At 36.6% G+C, this 19,585-nt stretch overlaps 2 protein-coding genes across 2 annotated transcripts in view; one reads left to right on the forward strand and one right to left on the reverse strand.

The window, feature by feature from the left end:
* Positions 1-4,534: 4,534 nt before the first annotated feature.
* On the reverse strand, positions 4,535-11,637 carry Trc8 (TRC8 ring finger protein). The gene is made up of 3 exons (XM_071585284.1): positions 11,311-11,637; positions 6,346-7,753; positions 4,535-6,192 (listed from the first exon to the last, which is right to left on the reverse strand). Exons 1-3 carry the CDS (start codon positions 11,543-11,545, stop codon positions 5,835-5,837), a joined length of 2,001 nt encoding a protein of 666 aa, XP_071441385.1. The 5' UTR covers positions 11,546-11,637; the 3' UTR covers positions 4,535-5,834.
* A 4,837-nt stretch (positions 11,638-16,474) lies between these two features.
* LOC139687771 (TGF-beta-activated kinase 1 and MAP3K7-binding protein 1-like) overlaps positions 16,475-19,585 on the forward strand; it is a 31,284-nt gene continuing 28,173 nt past the window's right edge. Inside the window, exon 1 of the mRNA XM_071585060.1 lies at positions 16,475-16,493. The gene's annotated coding sequence lies outside the window, so the exon portion shown is untranslated. The remainder of the gene's footprint in view (positions 16,494-19,585) is intronic.

Consider the following 19,585-nt stretch of genomic DNA (forward strand, 5'->3'; position numbering starts at 1 on the left):
TGTAGGAATTTTGAAGGCATTACAGGTAAGCATGAAGATGAAAGAGGTATAATTGCTGTGATATGGCAAAGTAATGAGAAAAAAAGAGGATCATGTTGGAAGAAGGATGATAGAACAGTATCATCAACCTTCCAGCAGGCAGCTTCAGGTCAAAGTGTTGATTTTGGCTATCCTTATATTGGCAGCTTGATGACAATGTTGCACTTTGATTGGTAAATTTAAAAAAAATCATATTTACAAATGTAACGGGCAATCTTCCTCTTTGGTAAAAATTGCATGGTGTTTTGCAATTTTGATAGCGCCATGAATAAACCTAGGATAGTAACATGACTCCTTCAAGATCGCCATACATTCCTCCAAGTTTATCTTGGGCCTTGGCTCCGACAAGACATGTTCCACGTTAGTAGAAAGACTTTAATTGAAAATTAAAAGATTGAATCGCTTTTTTTTTACTGGAGTTATTACTTTGCAGAGCTCTTTCGTGCTACTGGAGTTGGAGCTGAAATGGCTCTTCCCATTTGTCCTATGTAGGACTTCCCACAAATGCACCTAATTTAGTAAGCTCCTTCAAAGGCAACAGAAACAAAACTGACCCTCTTTCTACAATGTGTGGGAAATCAGGGCAGGTTTAAACTTAGGTTTATTTTACAGATTTCTGTCCGCTGAATGAGTTTGGCCTGGTGGAAATAAAGACAATATTAAGCTGTGTAAATGGTTGTGTAAATGTTAGAGGGGATGCCTCTGAGGAAGTGATTGGAGTATGATAACCCCCGAGTATATGACAATGCCTAAAAATTATTGTACCAGTGCATGGAAAAAGAATTATTTTTCCCTAATGTATGATTTAAGCACAAATTTGTTAAGTAATTTAAAGTCTTCTCCTGGCGCATGACAAAAACACATAGCCTGCTCAGTGTAAGAAACCAGCTCTTTTTAAGTGAAGATTGATTTCACATACCCTAAACCTCATAATATCACTTCACCTTTATCCATCAAAGGCAACCTACAGGAAGATGAGCACAACCAAATAATAATACACATAGCAGTAAACATATACAGAGTCTAAGTAAAAATTTATTGGTCCAATTGGTATAAAGTTAAAGATAAACATTTACAAGATCTAGCGTTTCCTCAGTATATTTTAAATGAATTCTTCTCCGGATTGACATAAGTTAAACACCACAACTATTGGTGGTACCTATGGGTTTATTGATTAAACATTATTAAGTCAACTCTTTTTACTTATCATTATGTTCATAATTGTAAATAATAATATTTCTCACATACATACCTAAAAATATCAACAAGCCTAAGATAACTAATGTAGCAGCAAAAAGGTTGAATCATATGATGTGAATTTTGCATCATAAACCTTTGGAAAGGTCTTTGAATCATTAATTACAAAAATCTGGTAACAAAAGTATCATTCTTTTTTTACTCCCAAGGGGTTATCCATTAATTACATAAAAGAATATCATGTTTTGTCTGGGGGATATTTTTAACCCTCATTGTCAAATAATATAACATCTGGTACACATCCCTATTGCCAAACTTCTCTTCCCCTCCAAAGCTTTAATGAGGCAAGGGTTGGAAAGATCTCGCACCAAGCCCCAGAGTATGTAAAATTAACTCGGGGTAAGTGGGCCTGGGTTAACTTTCCCAGTGTCACTGATTTTCTAGTACCTTAAAAATCACACAAATTTGATTTTAGCAAGGGGCTCTCCAAAGGTATTCACTGAATATGAACCTTGGACCTCCCATTCAATAGCTGAATAGTACCTATTTACATGACACTACACCTTTCCTTAAAATTTAATGCGCAAAACTAATATTTTCTCAATGAATTAATAACCCTAGGGGCCTTTAATGTGTGTATAATGAACAGACAGCCTTCTGAAACTGCAGCAAGCTGCCTGGACAATAAAATGGAAGACACTTGAAAATTTACTACTATGGTACTGCACATTTTCAGAAACAAATATATTTGAACCCTACAGTGTCAAGTTAATATTCACCTTTCCACCTCATCCAATAAAAATTAATGCCATCAACACTGCTCCCATCCAAGACCAGTGTACAATTCATAGACAATGCCTAATCTACTTAAGTTAGGCTAACTCCTACCACTAGTGTATATATTTGAAGGCTTTAAAATTTTAACATGATGGCAATTTCAGTATCAAGTCCATATTTTAGATCAATTGTTCAATTAAAAATACTCATAAGCTTTCTTTGTCAGTGGAACCTCTCCAATCTACCATTTCGTACTACTCTACATTAAGTGCTGCTAACTTGCCATGGTAAACCTTGGAAAAAAAAATAAGTGCCATGAAAAGGAAGTCATTTTTAAAATATAGTTTGACCTCTTCATTTTATCATTTAATGGATTTCCTCGCCAGAAAAGTAATATTTCTTTCATTGGTAGAAAATTAATATCCTTAAAATATAGGTACTCTTATATTCAAATGCAAACACCAGCACCACAACATTCAAATGGCTTAGGTTTCTATACCCTTGCAGAAGCAGATTAAAGAATTAGAATTTATTAAGAATCACTTTGGTCATATTATGCTGCACCTACTTCACATCTGAACCAGCACCAGTGAAAATAAATCTGAAGATCCTTCGGCTGAAAAACACTCTATATGAGAAAACAATCTAAGTTATTCTATATAGTTAGAGCAATTGCATTCTAAAATCTGTATTAAAGTATTTTAATTTTGCTAACTTGAAAACGGCTAAATCAATGACTGCCTAATCATAGGTGCTGGTGTGCTCTTAATTTAATTTAGTTATACATTAAATCACTTGCTAACATTCTAGGTCTGAATAATTATGGTATTTGAGAGAACTTGTGATGAATGCAACCACTCGGAGGAATTTTTTGGCATGCACACTTTCAGATGCTATGGTGTGTATTCAGGAGTCATGCATGATCATTATGTCACCAATGCTCATTATGGCATGTCTATATCAACACCGTCCTATTCATTTTGATTTTGTTAAATGCAATAGCAAGGAGTTATAAAAATGTATACAACTAATAATTTTATTAAATTTTGAATAAATAATAATGAATCATACGAAGGCAGAGAGTGACTTTTAACATTTGATTGCTCCTGTACTCATACATATTGCTTTAAAAATGGTTCAAAAAACCAAACAAAAAATTGCACTAATTTTTTTTCCCCCCAGAGGTTTGTATACAAAAAACATATTGCCACTATTTCAAAGGCTTTCAATGAAATTATTAATAAGCTAAGAAAATATTAAACTACCCCAAATTCAGTGGTACTAATAGCTTTTTAAAATTCCAAATACTTTGCAAATTTGTAGAGGAATTTCATGAAAATGATGGGTCGTAGCATTTAAATTCATTTCAATCTTCAAAAGGAACTGAAAAAATTTGCATGTAAAGTTATGCTATCTAAAAAAAAATGACATTACTAAATTTTAATTACTGAATATGTGCATAATTTAAAGCTAGCAATAACAATTTATAAAAAGACTAACACGAACATAGTGATACCTGGAAGAGGGATGCCTTATCTTTATATCTGTATTTAATTAATAGTTACGAAGGCAATGGTTTTCATAATATATGCCTTTAAAATGGTAACAATGCTATCTTGATTTGCTCTTGTAGATGACCTTATTTCCCTTAGAAAATACCTTATGGTCCAGGACAGAAAATCCTGTACAAGTAAACTGCTATAACATTAATATGTCAACACACATAGTCAACATTTAATTCTTGATGGTGTATGCATCAATATTTTCTTCTAAATTATTAGCTTTATTAGTTTGTTTAATGGTTGCTTTCCTGAAATATATTTTGCCAGAATTTGATTCTGGATGTAAATTATATGTAAAAGCTCCAGAACCAATTTCATATGTTTTAATGTCAAATTCTCTACTCAACATTTTTCATTTCAAGGCAGTAATATATTAAATGACTTTGAATTATGCCAAAATAATTTTTGAAAGTAGGACTATGGATGGCTAAAATTATGGGCTAATACATCCCAAACAATTATTTTAAGTGCCACCAGAACAGGCATGTCTCCATGAATCCTATTAACTCCGGGAAGATGACCGTTTACCTACCATAATTTATGAAGTACATAGATACTTACTGTATGTTATCAATTTACTTGCACAAGTATATTTTGAAAGCATTAAGCAACATAATTAACACCTTACCAAGAATAGAACATGTTAAACTTGAATCAATTAATAGACAGACTGCAAAAAAAGTGTCCTTTGGATTTGAAATTAGGTTCATATACCACAAAAGCAAGGAAGTAGCATTTTACCATTCTATCAATTTGAATTAATAAGAGCTACCACCATAGTAAAGATATGTTCAGATGATAACAGAAAATCAATCAATATCAAATATAAAATTGTTTTGCCCTCTAATATTTCAAAATCTGCCAATGAATACATACACAAAATAAGAATTAAGTGAACAAAAACTAATATAAAGAAATTAAAGTCAAAAGGAAGTAAAACGAAATAAAAATTACACATACAAGTCTTTTAATCATGTGATTTAGTCGTCAATTTCTCAAATACACATTCACACACCCATTTAAACATGTCAGCTACACTTTTGGAAAAATTCTTCAACCCTGACAGAGTCAATAAAAATCTGAAGAAGGCTTTAGCAGCAATCTCCAACCAACTAAGATTTTTTTCCTTCATAATTTATCAGTTATTGGCACTCTAACTGATTAAAAATTGACCGTATAACGCAGCCCCTTGATCAGAAATTTCAAGAATATAAATATTTTTCCTTCTTTCTCTTTTCTTGTTGTGAAATCAATGTACTGAGATTTTTTTAAAATCGTCCATGAATACACAACTTTTTACAGAGTAATAACTCATGATTAAGCACAAACTCTTGTTCAAAGGGCAGGGAACCAACGAAACCCATCACAGTGGTTCGAATAAACAAGACACAATAAATACTGATGCTTTCAGAGTCTTTTCTCTCGGGTAGTATAAAATATCACCCATCATTAAAAGTACCCTATGCAAACCAGAGTAGGACCCATTTAATTAAGACCAACTGAAATGAGGAATAGCTTTCAATAACAATAGCTTCCAAAACAATATTTGCAACATAAAATGAAATGAACATAATATGGCACATTGAAACTTAAAATCACCAGCAGGTTCAAATAAATTTGAAACTGAAGCAAAAACTCTCATTTGCTGAGCCACATCTTAACTCTGCAAAAATGTTACCTATGTACAAAAGGATATCACCAAGATAATAGTTTTTCACCATGGAAATACATCCAGAAGATTTTTCTTGGAAGAAAATGAGATATTAACTCAAATGAAGCACATAGCACAAGGTTCAATTGGCAATACAATGGATGTCAAAAAATGAAATGAGCCACGACTCAGTTAAATTAGCAAAATGTGATTGCTTAATTTCACTGTAACTATTAAATTAAGAATTAGTTCATAACTTTAATAGTCCCAGGATTAATTTACAATTAATTTTGGCTGAAAAGGTCTACCACTCTTTATACACATTTTCATCACAATATTTTAAGTACAAAAACAGTCCCTCTTATCTATATCACAATACCACAATGTGTTGAGAATCTCAATACACAGACACACGTACACACTAGCTCCATTCAAGTTGATGAATCACACTCAATTCACAACTCACGAGTCATTTGCTAAGCCCCACTGTAACTGAGAAAATCTTTATGCAGAGGAAGATGTTTTGTGAGTCTCTTTCAGTATTGCATCGTCCAAATCAAAAAATTCACATTTAATGGTTCAATGCACACAGCTTAACCATCATCACGCTAATCAGGACCCTCATTATCAATTTCCAAATCATCAACAAAATCGATTCGAGCCTCTTCATCATGATTATCATCAGCAGGCTCGTCGTCTTTATTTTCACCTCCCGAGTCAATCCAATAGAGAATATCATGGCAGAGGGGGCACCGGTCTTGCATATACAGCCACTTTCTCAGACAAACACCATGAAAGAAGTGCCTACATCGTGTGATTTTAGCACTACGCATTTCTTGATAACAGATGGCACAAACATCATCTAATTCCTGTAACTGTGCCCCACTAGCTTCAGGCAAGGATTCAATTTTTCGCACTGCAGTACGGCGCTTCATAAACACACTCCAGCCAGCTTTTGCCTCACACCTATTTGGAAGAGAGGAAATGCTGTTAACAAATGCTTACGCTTGCAAACATAGCTTTTTATAATGAAAAAATCCTCATATGATACCGAGGAGCAAGATCATACATTAAGATCAGGGAAACCCAAAGGATGTCAAATATCTAGAAATCACTCACCATATGTTGAAGTAGGCATGAATGCACATCATTACAGCACGAATGGTCCCTCCAGACTCAAAAGCCAAAATCCAAGCCCCATTGAAGAACAAAAATATGCCAAAACAAAACTCAACTGTATTCCCAAATGCTCGAATATAGTACACATAGTCATCCAGTCTCTCCCAGAAAACTGAACGGCAAGCATCCACAAGAAAGAGAGAGTAAATAGCTAATGACACCCAGACTTTTACAATCACCTCAACACTAAATGCTGAGACCGCTAAGAGCCACGTGGATGTTGGATGATGTGACCACAAGTATGCCAAGAGAGAAGCAGGAAATAATATGAGAAAGGCACAAACTGCTAAGGCCCGCGCATGACGTCGTAGGGAAGGGTTGTGAGATGCACTAAGAGACATTAAAAGGGGGTTTACTATGTTATGTACAAAATGCAAAAGAGCAGTGAACAAGAGGCACACATTTCGACACAATCGAACAAAGCGCTTCTCTGGTTCTAATCCAGTAAGTCCAGTTTGAAGGGCAAGGATGTAAAATAAAATAGCTGAGACAGTCCCAATGCTCTTCTCTTCATCCTCTTCTGCCTGGAGAGCCCATTGGAAAAAACATCCCACATAGTGACATATGTAGGACACAGCACTTGTCATTCCAAGGACAGCTGTCGTAGTTTCACAGCCACTGATTAGAAGACTCTTAGCAGCTGCAGCCACAGCCCAGGGTCCACTGTTAACCAATTCAGAATCATCTCCAACCGCACCACTCTTAGCTATCAGGACAACTGCATGTTCGATTACACGGAGTATCCAGAAGGTGCGAAGCACACACGGGACATTCAATCTGGCCCATTCAGTTTCCACCAGGGTGCTCATCCCAAAGTTTGAGACAAAAGTTCGGGCATACTGGTAACCTCCATATATTGTGCGCAGAACATTGAAAGCACTACACCACAACACAAACTTGACCAGGGCAAGAGGGAGGAGAGCAGCAAATACAGGAGCATGTTGAATAACTGATGGCGGCAAAGGGAGAAGAGAAAGGAAAGATGGTGCCATGAAACTAATCGGAAGTAATTTCTGTAACAGGGGGTAGCGAGGGCCAAGATGGACATAGCAAAATGTGAATGCAAGGACACACTGAAGCAAATAGTTCTGAATGATTGTAAAGCCAAAACTATCAGTGTCCAGCAAATGTCCCAAATTGAGAGACAGAATATCTTCCAAGGGGCTGTTGTGTGTTTCAACCGAGGTTCTTTCCACCTCACCTGCAAATGTTGCAGAAACAACTGCCTTCATTGTACTCACATTAGTCCAATATGAAACAAACACTATTCCAACTGACATCAAATACATATACACTGTGACCAAATGCTTTGTCCACAACATAAACACACACAGTGCTGAAATACACCCTGAAAGTGAAGAAAATAATACTTTAATATTTTGAGGTTACATTGTTTAATTAAAATCAATTTTTTGATGAGGAACAGACAAAACACTGGTAATTCAGGACAAAATTTCATTAATATGACCTGGATTTCAACTCCTTGAGTCATGTGAATAAAATTTTAGTGGAAATGATAATTGTTTAGTCTATTCTTTTTCCAACAATGGCATATTTCCAAAAAGTGATGCCTGCCACTGTGCAATTTGTACAATCGATTCTTCAAGGGTTCATGCACTAAGTGTGCAATCAGAATAATTCTCATATTTTTATAAATTATTTCTTAATCTAATATTACAGGTAGACATTGGCACTATTAAACAGTAGTTTGTCAATAATCACATTTTGATATATGATGACGAACAAATTAAAATTATTCAATCTTCATTTCTCAAGGTTTACGATGGTAAAAATACATTCACTTCACTTGCATGTTAACATTTTAGCAGACTGCCATATTTGTTAAAAAATTTCAATGACCAAAAACAACTCTGTTAAGAGAATGGAAATTATTAAGAGAGTCCTGGAAATAGTGAGTTTTCCCTAAAAATATATTAACATTTTTGGTATATACTGACACTATTTCGACTCTCTGCTGAAATATTTTGATTAAGCTTTCACTGAAATGTTCGTCTACTTTTAGTTCAGTGATGTTAACTGCTGGGCTCACATTCTGCAAAAGTAAGTTATTTTTTGAAGCAATATACTGAATCTATTCCATGCCCAACAGCAACTCCACTGGCTCTTAATTATATGAGAGCAGCAGCTAGTCTTGTGATATCAACACATTATCTAAACTTAACGAAAAATGAAACCAATTAAACTCTGAAATACGTGGAAAGTTTATTCAAGATAAATTCGCACAGTAATAATTATATTATTTCAGTGTTTAACTACTGTAGAATGAAAATGTGCCATTTTTTCCATTATTAGAAGGATGCCGTGAATTTAAGCTACTATACAAACCTTAATACTATAAGTCTTATAGAAATATATTTTAAGTGCCATTGCAACAGCAAATAGAGGAGGTTAGCCATTTTTGAAGCCAACTAATATCAGTAAATTAGTAAAATAATGCTGAAGGGAGAGCAAACCCAATTTTGCACTTAATTTAGTAATAACCGTTACTGGTAAATATCACAAAAGGGGAGATGGAAAATGGAAATGGCATAAATAAGGACACCATCAGGGGAGGACATTGAGAAAATAATTACTTTAATCTACATTCAATGCAATCGTTGAAACTTAAGTCAAACATGAACCACATTTGAGGATACTCTCCACCCACACATAGTGATTCTTAACAACTCTTCATTAATTGTTGACATGGCCTTTTATTTAACTAAATCACATTTTCACAAAATAATACCAAAAAACAATAACTAATGGTTAAAAACAATCTAATTACATAAGATTATGCATATTGAGAATCAAATAATTGACAGCTATAGGCTACATTTACATAGGGAATCTAATGTTACACCAATGATCCAGTTGACAATTTTTGTTTCGAGTTAGGAGTTACCATGTTATGGTCATTCCACATGGAATCGTTCACTGCTAACTTAGATGGAATTTCATGGAAACAGGCTTTAATGCTTCATTGAATGTCATCTCCCAAATTATAATTCTGAATGTTAAAATTAGGCAATTGATCTTACATAATTAATTACACATTAAATAACTTACTTCTTTCATTCATAAAGTATACTGTAATAAACTAGTTTTTTGTGTGTATTACCAAAATATAACCTTAAAAGAGTTGACACTTGCATTATGCTTACAAGTTATTTTGAAAGAGCAACATTAAGATTTCTTCTATATGGAAACAAATTATATTCAACCATATCAGAATTATGACAGAATTGAAAGAATATTAATTGGTTCACTTATGAATTGCATTGTTCACTGAGAATTCTAGAAACTTCACCATCATTTATGGTTTTATGACATGGTTTTATGCATGGCATGGTAGGGATAAAGATACAGGTCTGTTTTTATATATGGTGGCAGAAATAAATAGCCATTTTAAACCCACTGAATATGATGGAAAATTTTGGGAATAAAATGTATCACAGAAAATAATTGTGTTAAGAAAACGATATATTTTCTTCACTTCAACTCTACCTCACAAAATAAATGTTATTTATAACTTTCCCTGGTCGTTGATGGATGTATTAACTATGTGAATTTCTGTTATCGGGGAGTGACATAAATTATTCCTGGATTACTTTTAATGGCGCCCCAGAATTCCTCTAACTAATATTTACCAAACATGTAACATCAGATTAATAGCAACGCCAATACATGCAATATTTTATCCAGTGCTCTCAGTTAACAACAAAATATTACACAATTCTAATAATGCACTGCATTAGCAAAGCGCATCAAGGAGGAATCCCATAGACCAGAAAGGGAAGTATACGATCAAAAAATCAACCTAGCATGAACGAAATTAAGTAGATATACAATATATATTTTTATCTAAGTAATATACAACAAGTGCCATTTCGTCATAAAATCAGACCAAATGAACAGAAAATGCAGAATGGAAAGAACTCATTTTGAAAACTAAATACTATTTAGTGCTTCGGAAGAATGTGAAATTAGGTAAGTCAATATGCATATGATACGTCAATTGTTATTACATAGTCAATAGTTCGATTTTTTCCATTTATACAGCTGTTTAGAATTGAGACAACTATATTGTGTTCCTCGTTAACGTTTACAACTATTTCCTAGTTAACGTGAAACTTTTACGATGTCTACTTCTTTTAACACTTTCATGGCCCTTTTAATGCACCAGTCTTAATGGGATTTTGAAGCTATGTATTATTTTCCCAGCGAGACACTTCTCGTCCATCGTCCAATATTGACTTGTTTAAGAGTGCAAGTATTGGTAGAAATAAATAATGAAGAATCACAAATGGCAATATGTCATATATGAATTAACGGATGAAACGAAAACGAGGGACGGCAGTGTGTAGGAACTGTTGAAGGAATGTGGAAATGCATATCAATTTGTTGTTGGAACGTTTGCATCAGAAAAGGAATTTAATCACCCAATGGGAAATAAATGATTCCTTAGAGAAAATTACCATTCATTTTAATAAAAAAGCTCATAGAGACTAGGTCTTAGGCATAGTTGAATTGGGACCCCTTGATTCGACCTTTCTGGATCGTCATTTATTTAAGATTAAATAACTACTTAGGTACAGGAAGGCGAATCTTGTGTTCGGATCAAATATGCACGTGCACAAAATAAGTCGCAAACATGTTACCAGCGTGCGGTTACTTGCACATTTGAAGTGGCCTAAAAACTAAAGCGAATCACATTATTAACTTTAAATCGAAGGGTTATTTAGATTAATTATACGTCAAGTTTACGCATTACTGAGGGAAATGAAGAGAAAACAACATTCATGTGAATGTCACCACCGAAGTACCTCGTGGTTTCAATTAAGGGCAGGCATAGAACTAAAGGTTAACACAGGACGAACATTATATTATATTCTAATTACTCACCAAGACAAGATAAGAAGAATTTGAGAATGGTAATTACTAGGGCCGTGAACATATGTGTCTGGTAAAATACTGTCTCTCCATCCTGGGCGCGATCATCTACGAATTCCTCGGATCCTTCATATATGTCATACTGGGGAACACCAAGTCCTGTTCTCAGCAATTCGTCTATTATGAACAGAGGAGGAACGCGCAAAATTACGTCCAACAGACCTAAAAATTTTGTTTGTATTGCCATATTTTCTGATTCTTAGGGTTGTTTAATGGGCCTGTAATGATCAACACGAAACGACCCTCATGCTGCGAACTTCTGGTCAATTTTGATGCATTTTGATACCAATAACGTAAAACAAACCACAAATGAAATTCAACTGACAATAGAACATAGCGGCATACCACCCTCATCTGTTCTCATAACATTTCAGGAGGGAATCTAAACTAGCGTATTCTCGCGAAGAATGATAATTTGATAAAAATGAGACACTTCTGAATGTTCAGTGATTAAAATAACAATAGAAATGGGGCTGAAAACTTTCTTTGAATAATTGGTACAGTGAAAGGAAAATTCAAGAACTCCTCCTTCAGGAATTCTTCTTAATCCATCGACATCCGAAGCAAACCGATACGATGAATAAATATGCTTTTGAAATTCTATCCTAATATAATGTTTACAATTTTCTCTCGATAAAACCACATGAGTCTACATTCTTCGTTTGTATCAAAACAAAGATATTATTACTTTCACCCTAGTTACCAATTTAAATTAATCAGTGAACTCTTCGTACTGACCAGTGCTTCTTGAATTTCAGAGATATTTACTAAAGGTATTTCTATTTTAATGAAATCCGTTGTTAATTGCTATACTAATTGATTTTCCCAATAGAGGTACAATTAGAAAAAATGGACAGTGCTCCTAAAAGAAAAAGATTGTGTTCGAAAATATAATATATAATGCTTATTTTGATACTAAATAAATCCTTATTCATCAAAGAGCAGCAATTTCCGCTATAGATGTCGTCAAAAGAAAAACATACATTCATTACCGCGGCGAAGAGATAGATACGTATTATAATTTCACCCTTGAGAAGTCCAGTTCAAAATATTCACTTAAAGAATGCAAAGGGTTTGAAATTGATCCTCAATTACGTTTTTGAACCTATTATATCTAGTCGGTCTTGCAGTATGGGGAAGTTTGTAATAGAATTTTAAGGTAAGATTATCCGACTGATTGAAGGTTTTGGATAATCTGCATTGGGTAATGTCTAACATGTTTCTTGACCTTGTATTATGGCTGTGTATATTGCCTCTTAATACATAGTTGCAGGTAGTACAAACAAATATTAAATGTGTATATTACTTTACCGCCATCTTTGTTTACACTACTAGGTTCTTTGCCTGCTTTTTAAAATGAAAAATCCCTGGATTTTATACATAAAGTCTTCCCTCAAAGAAACGGAAGCTACCGATTCGGAGCGCGGAAGAAATCGCTTGGTATGGCTTCACAGCCGACCGCCTTCAGAATTCAAGATAGCCTCGAAGCATTATGTGTATGTCCATAAACTTCATAAAATAAGAGATTTACTTCAAGAAAAATAAATGTAAAAATTTCAACTATTTCATTTATAACACAAAATCACAAAGGAAAGGCAATAAACATTTAAGTCGAGTTCATGTGGTATTTTTAATGTTAAGGTAAACATTATTTGATAAAATAACATGTTGAATTATACATTGGATTTTTTCAAAATTAAATTTTCCTGGAATATGGCTATAGTCTGACTAATCTGTAAAGTTCATCGGAGTATGTCCAAGGATTTGTGTCCATATCTATCAAGTCTTCCGTTGCTCTAGGGCAGGCTGCAGAGTAAGGCTGTCGAGCCCATTCATGCAAGGGATCGAGTTCTTCCTCCAGTTCTTCTGAATACATATATTCCGGCATTTCTTCGTCATCTAAATCGGGGATGGAGCTTCCGTATTCTTCCATACGTCTTAGCAGGAGTTGAGTGTATGGATTTACTGGGCCTTGGCTAGGCGGAGAAGAATGGATGTGCGGTGAATTGTGCATATAATAGCTACGCCTAACATCTTGCACGACGCTAAGTGCATTGTTCAATTCCTGACGTTCTTGGCATTCCTGAGCTTCTAGGTCAATATCATTCACCGAAAGGTCTACTAAAGGAAACTGTGGCACATTAGCAGAGGGAGATGAATTATTCAATGAATTATTCACTGAATAATTCATCTCCCTCAGGGTATTTCCCCCATTCTCATTCACAGAATAATTCATTTCTTGAAGTGGGGATATCTCATCTATGTCTTCCACCACAGGAGAACAAATCCGAGGTGACGCTGGATGAGTTGCGAATGAGCGTTCTAACCCCGGCGATCGAGGTGAACTGTACATGACGGTAGAATTGAGTGGAGGCGTGCTGATTGGGGAGTGTGTAGGAGAAGAGCGAACTGGGGGTAAACGGGTGCGGGGCACTTGTTTAGGCGATGCCTGAATTGAGGTAAAATGAGCTGGTGACATACTAGCCGGTGTTGAGCGCACAGGGGGCGTGCACACGGTAGGAGTAGGTGACGCGGGAATGGCTACATTTGCAGATGCATAGCGAGTGGGAGAAGGAGTTCTTGCTCGGGGGTAGGAAACTGGAGAACGACTTGCAGGTTGTGCAAGACGCAAAGGTAGACGGTTTATCTCCCTTCGTGCTCCCGCGGTTACGTTTCCTCCTGCTCTCCCGCCTTGCGGAGGGCACAATCGAGTTCGTTCATTGGGCGAAGGGATTCCCGAGGATATACGAGTGGTAGGATTTGGCGCACGAGCAGGTGCCCCTACTCTGGGAACGGTCAGCGCAGTTCTGGCAGAGGGGATGCCTGATCTTGAAAGAGGCAATCCAGTTCTAGTGGAGGGGATTCCTGATCTTGCAACAGGTACTACAGTTCTAGCAGAGGGTATGCCAGACCTTGAATCAGGCAATCCAGTCCTTGCGGAGGGGATACCCGATCTTATTTGAGGTTGCCTTAATCCAATACCACGGGAAGTGGAAGCAGGTTGACAATATCTACTTTTATCGGTAACATTTACTTTCATGGTATTTCGGCATGCCATATTGATATTCCCCGGTCAATAAAATGAGCTCATTGCGTTCATTTTCTTCATATTAATATTAGGCATGCTGGGTCACCTAAAAATTTTAAATATAAAATTATATATTCATGTAAGTACCTATTCCTGGAGAATCTCAAGAATCACCATCACATTTAGATAATTGCATAAATAAATAACATGGATTTGGTGTTGTTTTCATATTCCTCATTACCATATGTAGGTACTTAATATGCGTAATCCGTGCACAATAAGGTAAGATGCTAGTCAAGCCATTTTACAAGAAATTTCGTCCTGGAACAAGCAAATAGTAGGAAACTCATCGTCAAGGGGAAACAAAAAAAACACCATCGTTTTAAGGCTTCCTTGACAATAGGAAACTGAAATAAGGCTTCGGATCACATCCATCAAATAATAGGGCTATTACAATCGAGTTCTACGCTTATATGAGTGTTTTTTAAACTGTTTAATCAGAAGTCTTTACATAATTTTCCACGGCTTTCCCAATCTTGTGTTTTTAGTCCCCTTTGTATTATGCATCCCTTTAGTCCATTGGGCGGCCACATCGTTCTTTAAGATGACAACTGACGGTTTGACCCACGTCTTATCCTCTTCTAAAATAATTTCTTAGGGAATCTTCGTTTCAAACATGTTCATAACATCACTCATCCAAATATTTGTTAATTTGATGATTGAAAAATCATATAGATCACGACCCAAGTCATTTCTCCAAAAAATTTTTATAAGGAACACTTGGGACACCGCCATTCACTTTAAAGATCCCATGGCCACTCCCCGGTGTTCTATAAGCGTGCATATGCGAAGGAAAAATGATTCACTATACTAATGATTTTTATTTGAAATACAAAGGACGATAAAAATTGTATAGTAGCGCTATTAATAGTGTAGTAAACTAAAGCAATTACTAAAATTCTAAGATTGCGGACCAAACCAACCACAATTATCAACCCGAAGAACGATTTGACAGGTGAGGGTAGTGCTCACCTAGTACTAAGCCCAAAGGCGAGTGAAATTCACACATCAGGGTAGCGGGGCACTTCCTATCCTAATACCAGCTATAGCTTCCCAAGAACATCTGGTACCCGCAAAATCACACAGCTTGCGTGTAACTAAGAATGCCCAGAGGCATACTCGGAAATCTAACCCAGGCATTCCCGTAAGTAGCCCCGCGATCTGGATTTGACTCCCACAGACCACGGTCATGGAACCTCAAGTATATTTTATGATCCATGGTTATGGTATTAATAAGTAGTGCATGCACGATAAACACATTATTTGCCTTTAGTTATCGCGTGCATGTCCTTTCACCTTCGGTGATGCCAGGAAAGCAAAAAGCGACTTGCAATGATCCACATGAAATATATCTAGAATTTCTGAATAGTCAAGGAAAAATTTGCTAATTGGATTGTATATTGGTGAGTAAATCGTGAAGTGAAAGAATGGAAATAGAATCTAAAAAACATGTGGATTCCTTATTTTATTGGTACAGAGCACCAAATATTTGGCAAAGGGTTTGCTGAACTGCACTGAGTCGCCTTCACTAAGCTTCCATGATAGAAAGTCAACTCAAGTCAGAGTATCTCCAATCAAAACAAAAAATTACGTTGCTCACATTTATTATGAGTACTTGTTTCCGATTGTTTCTATTTACATTGTTTTTAGTCTTTTCCCAATTTCAACCAATGCTTGTTTGAATTACAGAAGGAGCGCATTATAGTTTTGGATTGGTTAACATTGGATGGTAACACACAATAACAAGCATTTCACTCATTTATTTTATCACAAAATGTAGTTATATCAATATAACCGTGTTTCCTAATTTTCCAATGGGAAACGAAAAGTTGTGCAATGTATAAACAAAATAAAAATAATGAAAGCCCGCGTCTCTTACATAGTAGCGTTGGCATGGTGGGAAAAAGTGGTACTATGTAGATTATTCGACAGGCAGCGCCTTTACAATTGAGAAATGGAAATAGCAGTGGTCAAAGATTTAGACAACTGAGACAACATGTCTTCTTGTTGGATCCTTAGTGTGTGTGCTGTTTATTTACATGGCGTGGAGCGTAATACTTAACTGAACTTGGCCCACGACGAGCTAGCCCACGGCTATCCACCGGCCGTTGGAGATCTGGATTTTTCAGTCATACCAACGTAAATATTTTTGCACGACGTAACTAAGTAAATCCCCTAAACCATTGCAATAATCCGACTACAACGGACACACTAAACCCAGTGATACTCCCTGTAACCACTTGCAATTGTAAGACCAGGATGAATTATGTAGTAAACGATATAGGGCCCTAGAATGAACTCTACACTGAAGTTAGCCCAAGCGGGAAGTCGTCTTTCATATCAAAAACTATGAGGTCCTAACGAAAACGTTTTCGACAATATCTGCTGAACTACAGAAGTACTTTTCTTGAAAATCACCAGAAACACTCGGCAATCCCTGCTCTATCACGGCATAGGCATAAAAACCACATCCATAGGCTAATGTAGCATCCAGGGCCCAGTGCAGTCCAAAGGGTCGCCCTTTCATACCAAAAATAAGAAATTACTTAACAATATCTACTAAACTAGAACATTTTTTTCTCTAAATTTCACAATACACCATAGGCTACACATGTACTTTCGGCAGTCTTTCGCTTACCCCATGCTCCTGGCCTAGTTTAGGAACCAGGGCCCAATTACCTCACCTCAGTCGTCATCTCACACGAAAAAACACAAAGTACATCACAATATCTCCTAAACTAGAACATTTTTTTCTCTAATTTTCACCATACACCCTGAGCTACACATGTACTTCAAGCAGTCTTTCGCTTACCCCATGCTCCTGGCCTAGTTTAGTAACCAGGGCCCTATTACCTCTCCTCAGTCGTCATCTCACACGAGAAAACACAAAGTACTTCACAATATCTCCTAAACTAGAACATTTTTTTCTCTAATTTTCACCATACACCCTGAGCTACACATGTACTTCAAGCAGTCTTTCGCTTACCCCATGCTCCTGGCCTAGTTTAGTAACCAGGGCCCAATTATCTCACCTCAGTCGTCATCTCACACGAAAAAACACAAAGTACTTCACAATATCTCCTAAACTAGAACATTTTTTTCTCTAATTTTCACCATACACCCTGAGCTACACATGTACTTCAAGCAGTCTTTCGCTTACCCCATGCTCCTGGCCTAGTTTAGTAACCAGGGCCCAATTATCTCACCTCGATCGTCATCTCACACGAAAAAACACAAAGTACTTCACAATATCTCCTAAACTAGAACATTTTTTTCTCTAATTTTCACAATACACCCTAGGCTATACATGTACTTTCAGCAGTCTTTCGCTTACCCCATGCTCCTGGCCTAGTTTAGTAGCCAGGGCCGATTAAAAGTGACTACGGCACGACACTGAACTTGGCCCACGGCAAAGGGTTATCTCAGCTGATTTTCTAAGAATTTCAAAATATCTCCTAAACTGGAACATTTTTTTCTCTAATTTTCACAATACACCATAGGCTACACATGTACTTTCAGCAGTATTTCGCTTACCCCATGCTCCTGGCCTAGTTTAGTAACCAGGGCCCAATTACCTCACCTCAGTCGTCATCTCACACGAGAAAACACAAAGTACTTCACAATATCTCCTAAACTAGAACATTTTTTTCTCTAATTTTCACCATACACCCTGAGCTACACATGTCCTTCAAGCAGTCTTTCGCATACCCCATGCTCCTGGCCTAGTTTAGTAACCAGGGCCCAATTATCTCACCTCGGTCGTCATCTCACACGAAAAAACACAAAGTACTTCATAATATCTCCTAAACTAGAACATTTTTTTCTCTAATTTTCACAATACACCCTAGGCTATACATGTACTTTCAGCAGTCTTTCGCTTACCCCATGCTCCTGGCCTAGTTTAGTAGCCAGGGCCGATTAAAAGTGACTACGACACGACACTGAACTTGGCCCACGGCAAAGGGTTATCTCAGCTGATTTTCTAAGAATTTCAAAATATCTCCTAAACTGGAACATTTTTTTCTCTAATTTTCACAATACACCATAGGCTACACATGTACTTACAGCAGTATTTCGCTTACCCCATGCTCCTGGCCTAGTTTAGTAACCAGGGCCCAATTATCTCACCTCAGTCGTCATCTCACACGAAAAAACACAAAGTACTTCACAATATCTCCTAAACTAGAACATTTTTTTCTCTAATTTTCAGAACACACGGTAGGCTACACATGTACTTTCAGCAGTCTTTCGCTTACCCCATGCTCCTGGCCTAGTTTAGTAACCAGGGCCCAATTATCTCACCTCAGTCGTCATCTCACACGAAAAAACACAAAGTACTTCACAATATCTCCTAAACTAGAACATTTTTTTCTCTAATTTTCACCATACACCCTAGGCTACACATGTACTTCAAGCAGTCTTTCGCTTACCCCATGCTCCTGCCCTAGTTTAGTAGCCAGGGCCGATTAAAAGTGACTACGACACGACACTGAACTTGGCCCACGGCAAAGGGTTCTCTCCGCTGATTTTCTAAGAATTTCACAATATCTCCTTAAGTAGAACATTTTTTCTCTAATTTTCACAATACACCATAGGCTACACATGTACTTTCAGCAGTATTTCGCTTACCCCATGCTCCTGGCCTAGTTTAGTAACCAGGGCCCAATTACCTCACCTCAGTCGTCATCTCACACGAGAAAACATAAAGTACTTCACAATATCTCCTAAACTAGAACATTTTTTTCTATAAATTTAACCCTACACCCCGAGCTACACATGTAATTCAAGCAGTCTTTCGCTTACTCCATGCTCCTGGCCTAGTTTAGTAACCAGGGCCCAATTATCTCACCTCAGTCGTCATCTCACACGAAAAAACACAAAGTACTTCACAATATCTCCTAAACTAGAACATTTTTTTCTCTAATTTTCACAATACACGGTAGGCTACACATGTACTTTCAGCAGTCTTTCGCTTACCCCATGCTCCTGGCCTAGTTTAGTAACCAGGGCCCAATTATCTCACCTCGATCGTCATTTCACACGAAAAAACACAAAGTACTTCACAATATCTCCTAAACTAGAACATTTTTTTCTCTAATTTTCACAATACACCCTGAGCTACACATGTACTTCAAGCAG

Source organism: Hetaerina americana, unplaced genomic scaffold (assembly GCF_022747635.1).
Source record: "Hetaerina americana unplaced genomic scaffold, ioHetAmer1.1.p SCAF_2, whole genome shotgun sequence".
Classification (NCBI taxonomy): Eukaryota; Metazoa; Arthropoda; class Insecta; order Odonata; family Calopterygidae; genus Hetaerina; species Hetaerina americana.